The sequence below is a fragment of the Acinonyx jubatus genome, chromosome A2 (genome assembly GCF_027475565.1).
Source record: "Acinonyx jubatus isolate Ajub_Pintada_27869175 chromosome A2, VMU_Ajub_asm_v1.0, whole genome shotgun sequence".
NCBI lineage: Eukaryota > Metazoa > Chordata > Mammalia > Carnivora > Felidae > Acinonyx > Acinonyx jubatus.
Window position 1 is genome coordinate 85,451,985 of NC_069383.1, and position 13,983 is coordinate 85,465,967.

The 13,983-nt window shown below is 33.9% G+C and overlaps 1 protein-coding gene across 6 annotated transcripts in view; it reads right to left on the reverse strand.

Annotated features, from left to right (window-relative positions):
• Window positions 1–478: 478 nt before the first annotated feature.
• Window positions 479–13,983, reverse strand: part of PHTF2 (putative homeodomain transcription factor 2) — a 127,058-nt gene continuing 113,553 nt past the window's right edge. For 5 of the 6 annotated variants that reach the window (XM_015069731.3, XM_053218569.1, XM_053218572.1 and 2 more), the window contains 6 exons: window positions 13,666–13,797; window positions 10,680–10,766; window positions 7,165–7,320; window positions 6,182–6,277; window positions 3,919–4,044; window positions 479–2,889 (listed from right to left, as the gene is read on the reverse strand). In XM_015069731.3, coding sequence (XP_014925217.1) covers window positions 2,869–2,889; window positions 3,919–4,044; window positions 6,182–6,277; window positions 7,165–7,320; window positions 10,680–10,766; window positions 13,666–13,797 — 618 coding nt within the window. In that variant the 3' untranslated portion in view covers window positions 479–2,868. Of the gene's footprint in view, window positions 2,890–3,918; window positions 4,045–6,181; window positions 6,278–7,164; window positions 7,321–10,679; window positions 10,767–13,665; window positions 13,798–13,983 lie in introns of those variants that run through there. The other variant, XR_008296887.1, reaches the window with a different exon arrangement.

Genomic DNA, 13,983 nt, shown 5'->3' on the forward strand with positions numbered 1-13,983 from the left:
GCTTAAGGTAAGTTGGAAAGTGCAACTGAATTAAAAGTCCCTGATTAATTAAAGTCCTATGAACACTTGTACCAATCAACAGAAATATTAGAATGCTTACCCATCTTATTTTTGGCCATGATCTCTCATGCTGAACTCACGTGGCAAACTGTTTGATTAAAAATACCACTATCCTTCTGACAATGAGTTTTAATATCCCAGGCCATGGCCAGTTTTCTGTATTTAAATACAAACAAATAAGCAAAAAAAAAAAAAAAAAAATTAATGACATCATAACATTTTGGTGGCGGAAGACCTGCATATTCTTTCATGTTGAGAATCATAACAAAATCTTAAATGTCGGGAAGTTTTAAAAAATTTATTTCCACTCGTCTGAAATCTAAGCGTGATAACTAAAGTTTATGCTATGGTAAATACAACATTACCATAGAAATGTATATGAATTTAAAAGGAAAAGAAAACAACAGAAAACCTTCAGTTTAACACTGTCAGCATAGAATATTTTATTTTAAACTTGCTGTTCAAACGTTCAATTACAACACATGTGGCAAAGAAACAACAGTTAACACACAACATCTGCCACAATTCTATCTCTGAACTGCCTTTTCTATATTATGTGATATGTTACAATTTCTTTCAATTTCTTACATTCACGGTATTCTTAAAGGCAGCAAATGTCAATTTTTTCTGCTTTGAAAAAAATTCCATTAATATTTTCAAATTGCTTAAAATGACAACTTTTTCCTTTTGGTATTCTATTGCTGCCCACATTAGACACATAATTCATAGTATTTATAGGTTGTTGAGAGGTATACTGTACTCAATAAATCAACTCCCAACTCTAAGTTAAAATGAACTTCAATCCAAAACAAGCATTTTCCTAAATCAGTATACTCAGCTACCTTTCTCAAAAATATTTCCATTCTGAAATAAGTTTTTTTTTTTTGTGAGATACAATAGTTTCATCTTTTATTCCTAACAGAACTCATGCTGTACTTTTTTTTCTCAAAATATATTTGATATATTCTGTGCAAAATGTTAAGTTCTGTATAGGTATGTACCTTATTCTGAAAAAGTTTATAAAATATAATTCCTAAAAACAACCTCAACATTAGACAATAGAGGAAGAAGAAACATATCAAACAAAGCCTAAGTTTCCACATGAGAAAATAAGTATGTTCTTAAAGCTCCAGTAATACATTCCTTGAAAGAACTCAGAATGCACTTTGGTCATTATTAAACATAGGAGAACATAGGTAATAAAACAAATTGCTTTTGTTGTTTTCTACATAAAGAAAATATACTACACAATGAGGCTGATCAAAAGGAATGGTAAGAGCAAAGTGATATTATGACATGGCTCTGTTCTCTACACATTCCTGATCTTAAGATTATGATTTGGGGATTAAAACTGCACCAATCAAATAAATCATTTACAATTAATTATTTTAATAAATTCCCTAAAACATGGTAAAAAATGTGAGGATATTCAACATGATATACCTTGCACCAAGAAAATTCTATACTGTTTCAAATAAATTCTTTGTTTTAGAAACTAGATACCCAGTTAAAAAAAAATTGCAAAAACATTTCATGTTTTATGTAATTCCTAATATATTCTTGATTGTACAAATGTAACAACTTAAAATCAAGGCCCAATGTAAGATATCACCATATTTGCCCTATCTACCTAACATGCCAACATGATATGTTTTCATTTGGACACTTGGCAAATTGTGTGTGCATGTGTATGTGGGGGGAGTAGGTAACTTTCCAGGTTAAAAGCATCTAAAATAGCCCTTATAAAATTGGAGGTGAGGGGGATGCACCAGGTTAAGTTTAGAGGATAGAATTTGCAAACTGAAGCTCTTTTCTGAAAATTTGGATATACTTTTATAACTAGCAATCAAAGGAATATTTTATTGGTTCTTAACCTTGTTCTTAAGTTGTTCATTTGAGTGTGTATACACTATAGTGTACCATGGGGAGAAAATTATTTTACTTGAGTAAACATAATAATGTACTTTAGTAATATCAATAGGCACTTCACTTGTGAGATGAGTGTATACCTCACTCAAAAGGATACCATATCATGCCCTAGTACACTATAACATACCCCATATAAAGATACGCATTAAAAGTAACAATTTTAAAAAGTGCACATTTTGAGCATGCACAGTTGGAGCTGTGCAAACAGCCCAGTGTTTCAAATAAATACAATTATTACTAGTTAATTTTTATCAAAATATCTTACAGTATGGTAACCATTTACAATTATTGCTCTATTAAGAGTTTTATCATCAAAGAGCACTTGTTGACCTGTTATGTAATACCATATATATTAATACTGAAGGGTGTGTAACTGCAGCTTAATCAGTTCAGATCCTGGCATTGTTCCAAAATAATTCAAGAGAAACCCTGACTGGATCTTGATTCACCAAAGAACACACTTTATGTGTTTAGCTGAGTCCAATGCAATATTCCAAGTTAAAGAAGTTCTCCTCAAGTAAGGCAAGTTCACGGCATTGATGGAGAAACGGGGCTTAGCAATGGCTTCTATTCTCACGATTTGTTATTTTGTCAATTATTTATGAACAATTACCAGGATCTCAAGTATCTGGATATCAGTTTTATCACCCTTTCGACAACTAAGTACATCAATGCTAAAAATAAAATATAAAGACTAAAATAAATGTAAAAAACAGTGAACAAGTAAAATAAATATAAGAATTGCACAAGACAGTCTGATGTAAACACTTCGATTTCCCAGCTGAGACTCCTGAAGCAAAGAGTCAGTGACTGCTTTCAGGCAGCTTAGTTGGTACTCTTATTCTGGAAAAGAGGCTACATCTTCTTTTCTCTGCATTGTCATGATTTAATCTTCCACAGCTAGTGAAAAAATAATAGAAGTAGTAACCATTAGAGTCAGTTTTTTTTTTTTAATGTTTTTAAATGTTTTTTATTTATTTTGGAGACAGAGAGAGAGTGTGCGCTTGAGTGGAGGGCAGGGAGAGGGAGGGGGACAGAGGATCTAAAGCAGGCTTCACGGCAACAGCAGCGAGCCCAATGCAGGGCTCCAACTCATGTACCACGAGATCATTACCTGAGCAGAAGCTGGACGCTCAAACAACTTAGCCATCTGGGCACCCCTAGAGTCAGTTTTAATACTGTAACTTATAAATTATATTACATAATGCTATTATCTAAATTTCATTCATAAACAAGTATAGGTTCTACTATTTTAAACTCTTTTATCCTTGCATTTTCAAGAATAATTCACCTTAAATAAAAAAGTAAAAATCAGATTTCCCTTGCTTTCTTTTATTGGGAAGTAGCAATATACATATACCACTAGTTTAATATGAATAATCTACACCTTACTCACTAAGAGCTGTGCATATGCTGGGGGATATATGCATTGCTGTATAATAAATAACTTTTGGCCAAAAAAAGAAATAAGGTTCTTCTTTTCCTTTTTTATCACCATAATTAGATTCAGATTATGAGTAAAAAATGAATACCTTATTCTATACAAGAGTCCTATTTGTATGAATACTGTTCCAAATTAGGAGTTCCATGAGCATTATAAACCAAGAAAATTATTCATTCTTTGTGCACAATATTATGAAAATTATTTCACCACTGTGCATTCGAGATCTCAAAAGACGGACAGGGTAAAATAAATGTCACAAGGTGTCACAGGGCACTAAGAAATAAAAATATACCTGGAAGGGGCACCTGGGTGACTCAGTTGAGTGTCTGACTCTTGATTGTGGCTCAGGTCATGATCTCACAGTTGTGAGATCGAGCCCCACCTCAGGCTCCATGCTGCATGTGGAGCCTGCTTAAGATTCTCTCTCTCTCTCTGTCTCTCTCTCTCAAAAAAGAAAAACAACACAAAAACTTGGAAACTCTTACCTTTAAATTAAATCCAAGCAAGTCACTGATAACGCCAGAAACAGCGGACAGTATGACAACCTGGGTGATGTTATAAAGCAATGGATTCATTGTAAGCCCATATAATCTAAAGGGACTGTCCAATTCCTAGCAAAAGAAAAAACAAAAAACAAAAAACATGAGCCCAGAAATATATTAAGAATCAAGAGTTAAACTAATTCAGGGCAATATACAATGAGAATTTTTGAAAAAAACTTTCATAAAACAGTTACAAATTGTGGATAGTTTTAGAAAGGATAAACTTGGTTAAACTTAAACTATATATATATATATATATATATATATATATATATACACACACATACATATACATATGTATGTGTGTGTGTATATATATACTTTCAGGTTTTTCTTTTCTTAGAAGTGACTTCCATTAAAAGAACTCTGTGATCTAAATTCCTAACTGCAATTTCCGTCTCAAATGAATGACTAGTAAAGTACTGGTCTAATAATTACCAAGAGGTATGAAAACATTTTCTAGTGTAAGAACAAAAAATGTAAGAGAATAATACCTTTTTGCACAAGAATTAGAAAAGTAGCCAAATTTTCTGCTATTATTAATACATACATAAAACTCCCTTTAAGACAATTGCTTTTCAAATATAAGAATTAATTGATTCAAAGATTTAAAATTCTATGATTTATTTATTCTCAGATTCAAAGTTATATGGCGGGCCCTGTGTTAAGCTCTAGGAAGTCAGGATTTAGTCCCTGTGCTGACAGACCTTACAGTTGAACAGACATACAAATAAATAATTAATTGTGAGTCTCCCATAAAAGAGCTATTATTAAAAAGGCAGTGGGTCCTAGAGGAAGGTGCTCCTAAAACTTAGTGGGAGGAGGTAATAGGTATTCCATAAGACACATGAAAACATGGCATCTTTGAATGGCTACAGGTTGCCCAGCATTGTTAGGGGCCAACTGCAAGGAAAGAAATCCTTCAAATCTGTAAAACGGGCTACTTAGGTAAGGGTCATTCTTTACACAAATCGTACTAACAGACTGAATTTAATCAGGGAGAGTGTATCAGATGTGCACATGAGAAAGATCACAGGCAGTAGGGAAGCACTGTGGAAAAGGCGCTGGAAAACAGTGAGACTAGAAGCAGGAAGGCCTGCTTTGTTCAATGGATCAAAGCTCAAGTGAGAGACAATGAGGGCCTGACCTAGGATAGTACTGATAGGGAAGCGGAGATGAACTAGAGGATATTGGAGAGGTTAAATCAATGGGCCTGAGAATTTCTTGGCAGTGAAGAGTGACAGAGAAAAACCAATCTATATTAACTCCCAGGTTTCTGAGTAGAAGATTGTATATGACTGTGTGTGATCAAAAAGGATCACATTGTTGTGCTCTGTATTTTCTCAAATTTCCCTCTACTCTGGGATTGAAGCTGCTTGTAAGTCTCATCCTGTCTAGCATAGTGCCTACACTCTGAAAATATTCAACACATATGTACCAGACAAGCCCACCCACCTCTCTTCTGAACCTTGCTTGTCAAGGCCTATTATATACTGTGAGGCAGTACCTAATTAAGACTTTTTAATTGACTGAAGAATTAAACGTAATACTGAGAGACTACTAATTTTACACCATTCTCTGAAAACATTATATTCAATTTGTTACAGAAATTGAGATTTTAAAAAACATTTTCCTTTTAAGAAAGAAAAACATTACTAATACTGCAAAGCAATGCTAGAAATATTTTATCAAATTACCTCCAAAGAGTTATTATGACATCAAATATTTTGAAATTATATTTTTTGTCACCAAAAATGATTCGAAAATTTAAAGGTTTATTGGTGATATATATTTATTATAATTACTATGTATTACTAATTTTTAAGCTAACTCAGGCCACGCAGAAGACTGCTCTGAGAAATATAAAATGAGAAAATTTCCAAATTAACACCAAATCTCCCTTTTTGAAATCTATTTTAAGTACTAGGAGGCAAAATTTCCAAAGATACCAACCTCTAAATACTTTAAACATTAAAGTCTTAAATTTTCAAAAGTTATTAAAATTTCAAAATGATATGATTTGGATAACACTGGTTAGTTTTACAATAAGTAAAATGTACATGACACGAATGTGTTCAAATATAATTTGGAAACAATTTGGATAATCATAAAAACCAACATAAGATAGGATCTGCAAACAAAAGACTAAGATAAAATGTCAGAACAGCATATTCTACATTATATCCATTTTCAGTTTTATTTTTACCTTTAGCAGTTTAGTAGCCAGCTTTAAAACATTATTCACTAGTGTCAGTTCCTCTTTTTTGTTAGGTTTCTTCTCCATTTTCAAGTAGAGGTTTATCTTTTATAAAAAAAGGAATGAAAACGAGGAATGAATAGTTAAAAATACTTAAAATTACAGCAAATACTCATTTTTAAAAGGAATTGAAAGACAGTCACTAAAACATTCATGGTGCTTCTCCGGGTATTGAGATTATAGATGACATTAATATTCTCCTTCATACTTTACTGTATATTCCAAATTTCTTACACTAAACATTTTATAATAAAATTTTAAACTTTTCAGATTAAAGATGACACAAGAAAGGAAAACTTGATTTCATTATTTAATAGGTGAAATACTTTACTCCTAGAGCCAAAACAAACAAAAGAGTAAGTAAATCTAACTAAAGTAGATCAATTGGTTTGTTTGCTGCTCTCCCCTTTCCCTTTAATTGAGCTCATGTGACAGGATTACTGATTCTTAAAAATCATACTTTCCCTGGCAAAACTACTCAAAACATTTTCACTGGCAGTAAGTTTCTTTGAGTAATTCCTATGGAATGGTAAGGAAAATATTAAACAAATTAATACACAACAAAGTCAACCATCAAAATTCTTATGCTTTATCCTTCCTACTGAATAAAAAATTCCTACTTCTTCAAATATGGCTCTGCTAGACTGCCAAGCAAACATATCCCACTAATGGTTTAAAGTTCATCACTTCTATAAATAGTACTTGCTTCTTGTCAAATCAAAGTGAAACAGTAAAACAACAGGTCAGACTTGAAAGCCGCATCAAAGCAGGAACATTGAAGAAAGGCTCATGTCCTATCAAATGTCAAGTTTTTCTTTGTAACACAAATGCAATCTAAAAACAGGTTCCTAAAAAACCTCAAGTAAATGAAAAGATTTTTAGTTTAATATGTAGATTATAGGCATTAACTTATAATAAACATGCATTCTCACCTGTTCAGTAAGTAATATTGAGGTATTGCTATATTTTTTACTTGTCTCTGATCCAAGGGTAACAAATCTTAGGAGAAAAAGTGTTAACGAGATGCACCAGATTACTAGTTCCCAATTGTAGTGACAATCAAGGAAGATCTCATGCACGTGAAGCAACTAAAAGTGTACGAAAAAGGCAACATGAAGCAGCAATGTGATTCAAACAATTTCTTTTTTAAAGGAAATAACATTTTATTTCATACAAATTGATCACGAATATAGTATTTTTATTTTAAAAACATTCCACATTTATTATGAAATATTTCAAACACATCAATAATGTAATCAAAACCCATAACAAGAAGAAGGTAGAGAGGGTAACTGCCTTACTCCCAATTTTAAAGTAAATACCCCTAAGGTAATAAATATCGTATGTACAATGTCTGCTTTAAATTTTTAAAGCTATACTTTAAGAATAGTACTTTCCAGTCATTGTATTATGAATCTCCACTGAAATTCACCAATTTGTTTTCTGCATCTGTTAAGATGATCATATGTTTTCTCCCTTTTTAATCAACTACAGGAGCTCAAACCAGATTTGTGAGTTGAAAATCTTTGCATTCCGGGTATAAACTATATTGGTCATGGCATATTTATTGTTATTAAGTTGCTGGCTTCATCTTCCTAGTATTTTGCATTGAAGTTAATAAGGAAAATTAGCTCACAGTTTTCCATTTTTATACTGTCTCTCAAGTCAATTGGTATCAAGATTCTATTAGTCACACAAAATGAGTTGGGGAATAGTCCCTTTTTTTCTACTCTCGAGGTGTTTTGTGTAAGATTAGAATTACTGTTTATTTGAGTAATTGGCAAAATTCAACTGTAAAACCACATGGGTCTAGAGGATTTTTGTTGGTGGCAAAGTTTTAAACTATTGAATCAATACTACTTTGTAGTTACAGGTCTCCTCAGGTTTTCAGTTTTCGAGTCAGATTTAGTACATTATGCATTTGTACCAAATTGCCCACCTAGGTTTTCAACTTTAATGATATAAAGTAATTTATACTAGCATTCTTTAAACAATTTCTCAACTGTGTCAGTAGCTTACAGTTTAATACACTATGCTTTCTAAATATTTGTTATTTATATGCTTTAAAATTTCCAAATGTATGAGTTTTTTTGCTGCTGTCATTGTTTTCTACCATAACTGCATTACTGTTAGATTAAGTGATCTACATTGTTTCAGCTGAGAATTACTTTGTGTCCAAGTACATAGGAAGGTTTTGTAAACTGCCCTTGTGTTTGAAAAGAATATGTATTCTCTAATTTTAGAACAAAATTTAAACTATCTTGTTTAGGTACATATCTTCATTGTTTTTTGTTTGTTTGTTTGTTTGTTGTCTGTTTAATCTATCAATGACTGAAAGAAATGTGTTAAAACCTTCCAATGAGGTTTTTAAAAATAACTTCTTGGTGTTATTGATTTTGGCTATCTGTACATATATTTTGAAGTTACTGGATTACATGCATACAAGCTGAGAATTATTAGTCCTTGATGAATTATTCTTTTAATTTTTGTCACGCTTCCCTTTATCCCCCATTGAACTTAGATTACAGTCATTTCATCTGATATTAATATGAACTCACCAGCTTTCTTATAGCTAGTATTTGCCTGCCTCTTCCTAAGAGACAGAACTACTACAGGATGTACTTCAGGAACATGGAAATTAAGCTTGGAACAAAAGGCTAACATGCAATAAGGAACTGTAAGTAAAGAAATCAGTCTTTTCCTCCTGGTTGCTTTTAAGATTTTTCTCTCTGTTTTGGTGTTCTGTAGTTCTTCCACAATGTGTCTTGAGTGTAGATTTATATTCTTGCTCCTTCTTATTCTTGTTGTGCTTCCTAAATCCAAAGTTAAGGTCTTAGCAACACAGAAAAACTGTTAGCCATTATCTCTCCAAATATTGCTCTCCTTCTCCTTCCCATCTGGAATTCCTATGGATATATGTTGGCTCTCTCCCATGTTTCAATCTCCTTTTCATATTTCCATCTCTTTATCTCTGTCCTATATTTTGGGTAACTTCTTCCATCTCCCATTCACTATTTTTAGCTGTCTTCAATCTGCTATTTTTTATTGTGTTGTTAATGTCAATAACTGAATTTTTCATTTCTCTGAAGTGCTGTCAGTTCTTTTTCAAATCTGTTCTTTTTTCATAGCGTTATCTGTGTCTTTATCTTATAGTTATTATCTGATCAGTTTATCATCTGAGGCAGCTAATCTCCTGCTTGTTGGTTCACTGACTGGCTCAACATGGATGGTTTCTTCAGTGTTTTGAAACCTCAAGAGGCTTCTTCATCTGTGGACATCCTGAGGCCTAGGCTGAAGTCACATTCCCCAAGAACCAATCTTGGTTTTGCTTCTGCCAAATATCCTAGGACCGCTTTTTATATTAACTTCTTGACATGGAGATTACAGGACAAGATCTGTAATGCACATTTTAAACCCTGAACCTCTAATAAGGGCAGACCTACAGTTACATATTCTTAGGGCAGAGACTTATCGCCCCATTCTAGTCAGAGTCCAGGCAGAGTTAGATGAGCTTTCTTATTATCCTCCTGGGCTGGTGGACAGGCTGTTTTTCTTATTCTACCTTTTCATGGAGACCGTAGTCCTGTAAGGGGTCTGGTTTACGGGGGGGAGCATGTATAAGGGTGTATGCAGGCTGAGGCCTCATCTTCTGTCCTCTTGTGGGCCTAAATCTCAAGTCTCTAGGATACGAAGATTGACAGTGTACCTCACCTCCTCATCCTAGCGCTCTCACAGCATTAACACATATACTTAACTGCTCTGTTTTTTAGCTTTATCTTCATTTTTGGCCCCTTACTGTCTTATAAACTCAGATATGCATGTAATGTGTACATAGAAGAGCTTATATATGAATATTAAACAGCTAAGTTTCCACCCACCCTCTGGACTATACAGTATTTTAAAGCAGAAGAATCTTCAGGTAATCTAGTATGTCACAGTACTTGAAATGGAAGTTTAATTTTATAACGCAGAATATCCTGAGATACTTCTGTGCTTCCTGACTAGTCTTGGACAATGAGAGTTCTTTCTCAGAGCCTGAGGCAGTCATGTCACAGTGACGATTCAGATATAAAATGAAAGAATACTACATGTGAATAAAGCAGAGATTTGTGAAAAACAGTCTGAAACAATTTTGCAATTCTAGCCACTAATAAGTTTGTTTTGGGAAATAAAGATAACCAGGTAAGTGACTGAGAAAAAGTAATTACTATGTATTCAATCAATAGACATCTGAGACTATGCTAGCCACTGCTCATGACACAGAGATGAATAAGACCCATTTATTTATTCTACTGAAAAAAAAACTGCAAAAGGTCAATTTCAAAACTTGTATAACTAGGCTTCCTTACAATATTACTACTGTGGTTGTTTATTATTAGAAAGCCTTCTGGAGCCCAATAATTATAGATATGATTATCTACTTTCTACACAGAACAAGTCAACTCACCTGGGCACAACAGATAAATACAACTGATATAGTCAACAAGAAAGCAGATGAAACTATAACATCGACTGATCGCTGAGGACCTCGACGCTGGGGAAAAAGAGGAAAAATGCTTTTAAATATATTTACTAATTAGCAGCTAATTCCATGCTTTCAATTAAAGTGTTGATCCATCCCTGCAGGTTGATCATAGCTTACAATGTTGAAAATATACCTAATTTGTTGGATGAATTTTAATTACAAAGTGTTACTATTTCCTGAGGATTTGCAATACAGTAAACATGGTGAATACATAGCATAGAATTCTTAGCATAACTTCCACGTTTTTCATTTCCTTTCATTCCAAATATTTTGTCAAACACTAATCATTTATTCAACAGATATTTCTTGAGCACCTTCTCAGAATGAGGCGCTGTGCTGGGCACTGAAAATACAGCAGAGAACAAAACACACACAGTCCCTACCTTCACAGGAAGTAGCAGGAAGTCAGACATCAAGCTTATAGCCACAGATATATGTGATCAGTTGTAATAAGTGCTATAAAGGAAAGGTAAAGGATGCTCGGAGAAAACTGGTAGAGAATTTGGTTTAAGTACCACTTCCTTAAGGAGATCTTTCCCAGGCCCACACTCCTAACTCTTACAGGCAAGTTAGGAAGATAACCTGGGAAGATCTTCCTGATACTGTGATATTTATACCAGAATAGGGTGCTCAGGTATGATATAGCACATGGCAGTGTTCCTGGCAGAAGGAAGGACAAGTGCAAGAGCACAAAACAGTAAAAATAATATTGCATTCAAAGAACTGAAGCAGTCTGGTATGGCTGGAATGCAGAGAGGAAAGTGTTTCAAAATGAGACAAGGGAGACAGGATATCCTCAGGAGCTAGGTCACGAAGGGCATTGATAAGCCCTGTTCAGATTTTGTCCTTTAAGAGCAATGGAGAACCCTCAGAAAGTTTTAAGAATCACATAATGAGGGGCACCTGGGTGGCTCAGTCGGTTAAGCATCCGACTTCGGCTCAGGTCATGATCTCACAGTCTGTGAGTTCAAGCCCCGCGTTGAGCTCTGTGCTGACAGCTCAGAGCCTGGAGCCTGATTCAGATTCTGTGTCTCCTTCTCTCTCTGCCGCTCCCCTGCTCATGCTCTGTCTCTCTCTGTCTCAAAAATAAATAAAAACATTGAAAAAAATTTTTTTAAAGAATCATATAATGAAATCTACATTTTAAAAAGACCTCTGGTGGCAGACTGAGGAATGTATTGGAAGGAGGAAACCTGAATGCAGGGAGGACAGTTAACAGGCATCTATAGTAGCCCAAAGCAGATGATTGAAGGTTTCATTCAGGTTGCAGACATGGAAACAAAGAAGTAAATGGATCCAAGATATATTTTGGAAGTAGAAAGGGTGGAAAATGGTGATGAGTTGGATGTTGGAAATGCAAGAGAGGGGAGTAATAAATACCAACGATAATTCCTAGGTCTGGGGCTACAGATTTTCCTTGCTAAATTTTAAGCTCCGAAAGGTAAGGCCTTGCATGTCATCAGTAGTGGATGTTAAGTGGTTAGCGTTAAATACATGTTTATTGAATGAAACAAACAATGTACAAAAGAATACAACATCTACTTATATAACAGATTGATAATGAGGACGAATTACAGATGGCTTCTCACTAAGCCACGTAACAAAGATCATATTCATCCCTCCACATGACAGAAAAGTCACAGTGAGTAAAAATAATCCATGCCAATTTTTAGCATTTCCCCATGGAGACTAACAAATTAAATCTATGAACAGAACAATGAATTTTTTAAATAGAAGGGTAGACAAATAGTGCAAACTTTTTTCCACTTCTTTCATTGTTACTTCAAAATGAAAAGCATTAAAGATCTAGGTATATCAGAGGGTTTCTGATCTTTTGGCCAGCTTTATTTAAGGCCTGATTACTCCATGCATAATGAAAATCACTGCATCTTAACGTAGCAAAGAAATAATCCTCAGAAGAAGTGCTTTCCTAAACTTAATTCAGAAGTTCCCCATTTCCCTCCTGAGTTTTTATATCTTACTGCCATAATTAGGAAAGTTATTTTAAAAGATTAAGGGAAAAGAACAGCATGAAGAGAATGGCTTAGAACTGCAAGCTAATATTTTTAAATAGTAATAGGCCACTTCAGTGAGGATACTCACTGATTAGTTTTTTAAATTCTTTTTTAAGCAGTGGGCTCCCTCTGCTGGCTTCTGATAACCATTCTAGGTATGAATAAAATCTTTAAGCTTCTGAATGAGTAGAAGTTGGTGAGATTTATGAAAAAAACATTATTGTCAAATCTAAAAAACAAAACCTATGAATAAACAAACAAAAAGCAGAATCAGACCTATAAATACAAAGAACAAACTGATGATTGCCAGAGGGAAGGGGGTGAGCGTATAGGCAAAATGGGCCAAGTGGAGTAGGAGGTACAGGCTTCCAGTTATGGAATGAGTAAGTCGCAGGAATAAAAGGCACAGGTTAGGGAATATAATCAATGGTATTGTATTAGTGCTGTAAGGTGACAGACGGTAGCTACATGTAGTGGTAAGCATAGCATAGCATAGCATAGCACACAGAGGTGAATGACTATGTTGTTCACCTGAAACTAATGTAACACTGTGTGTCAACTATGCTTCGATTAAAAAAAAATTAAAAATTAAAATTAAAAAAAATTAAAAAATTAAAAATAAATAAAATATAAATCTATGACAATCTGATCTTGAATGATCTACATAAAAATGTATGTAAGCCTTTTAGACCTCAGGTGTTTTATCTAAAGAACCAGTTAAACATTTATTTTCAATTTCTGAATATGGATTGAAAAGAACACTAAGTATGACCACGCAGCAGCATGTTGCGTACACAGGTGACTACACATTTAGACATACACCCATACTGAAAAAAGAGAAACTCTGAGAGGAAGGCAGCATGTTAAGAGTACTTTTATCACTACCATTCTACCTTAAGATAGGACCGGAGAGAGAGCCACATTTTTATATTCTGTACTTTCTTCAACCGGAAATGAGGAACCTCAGATTTTCGAGCCCTCCTTGCAGATGTTAAATGTCCAAACAGTTTTGCAAAAAGTAATCGCTAAAAACAGATTAGGATAAGGATTAATTTTCAAGTAGATTACCACAGAAAAACAAAAATCAACAAAATATGGCTTGTTATAGGATTGTATTTGCTTAAGTACTACAAAAACAAAACAGGAAAATAATTAGCGGGTCAAATGATTTAATGAAATACTAAAATACTTCAGGAATTATCTATTATGAA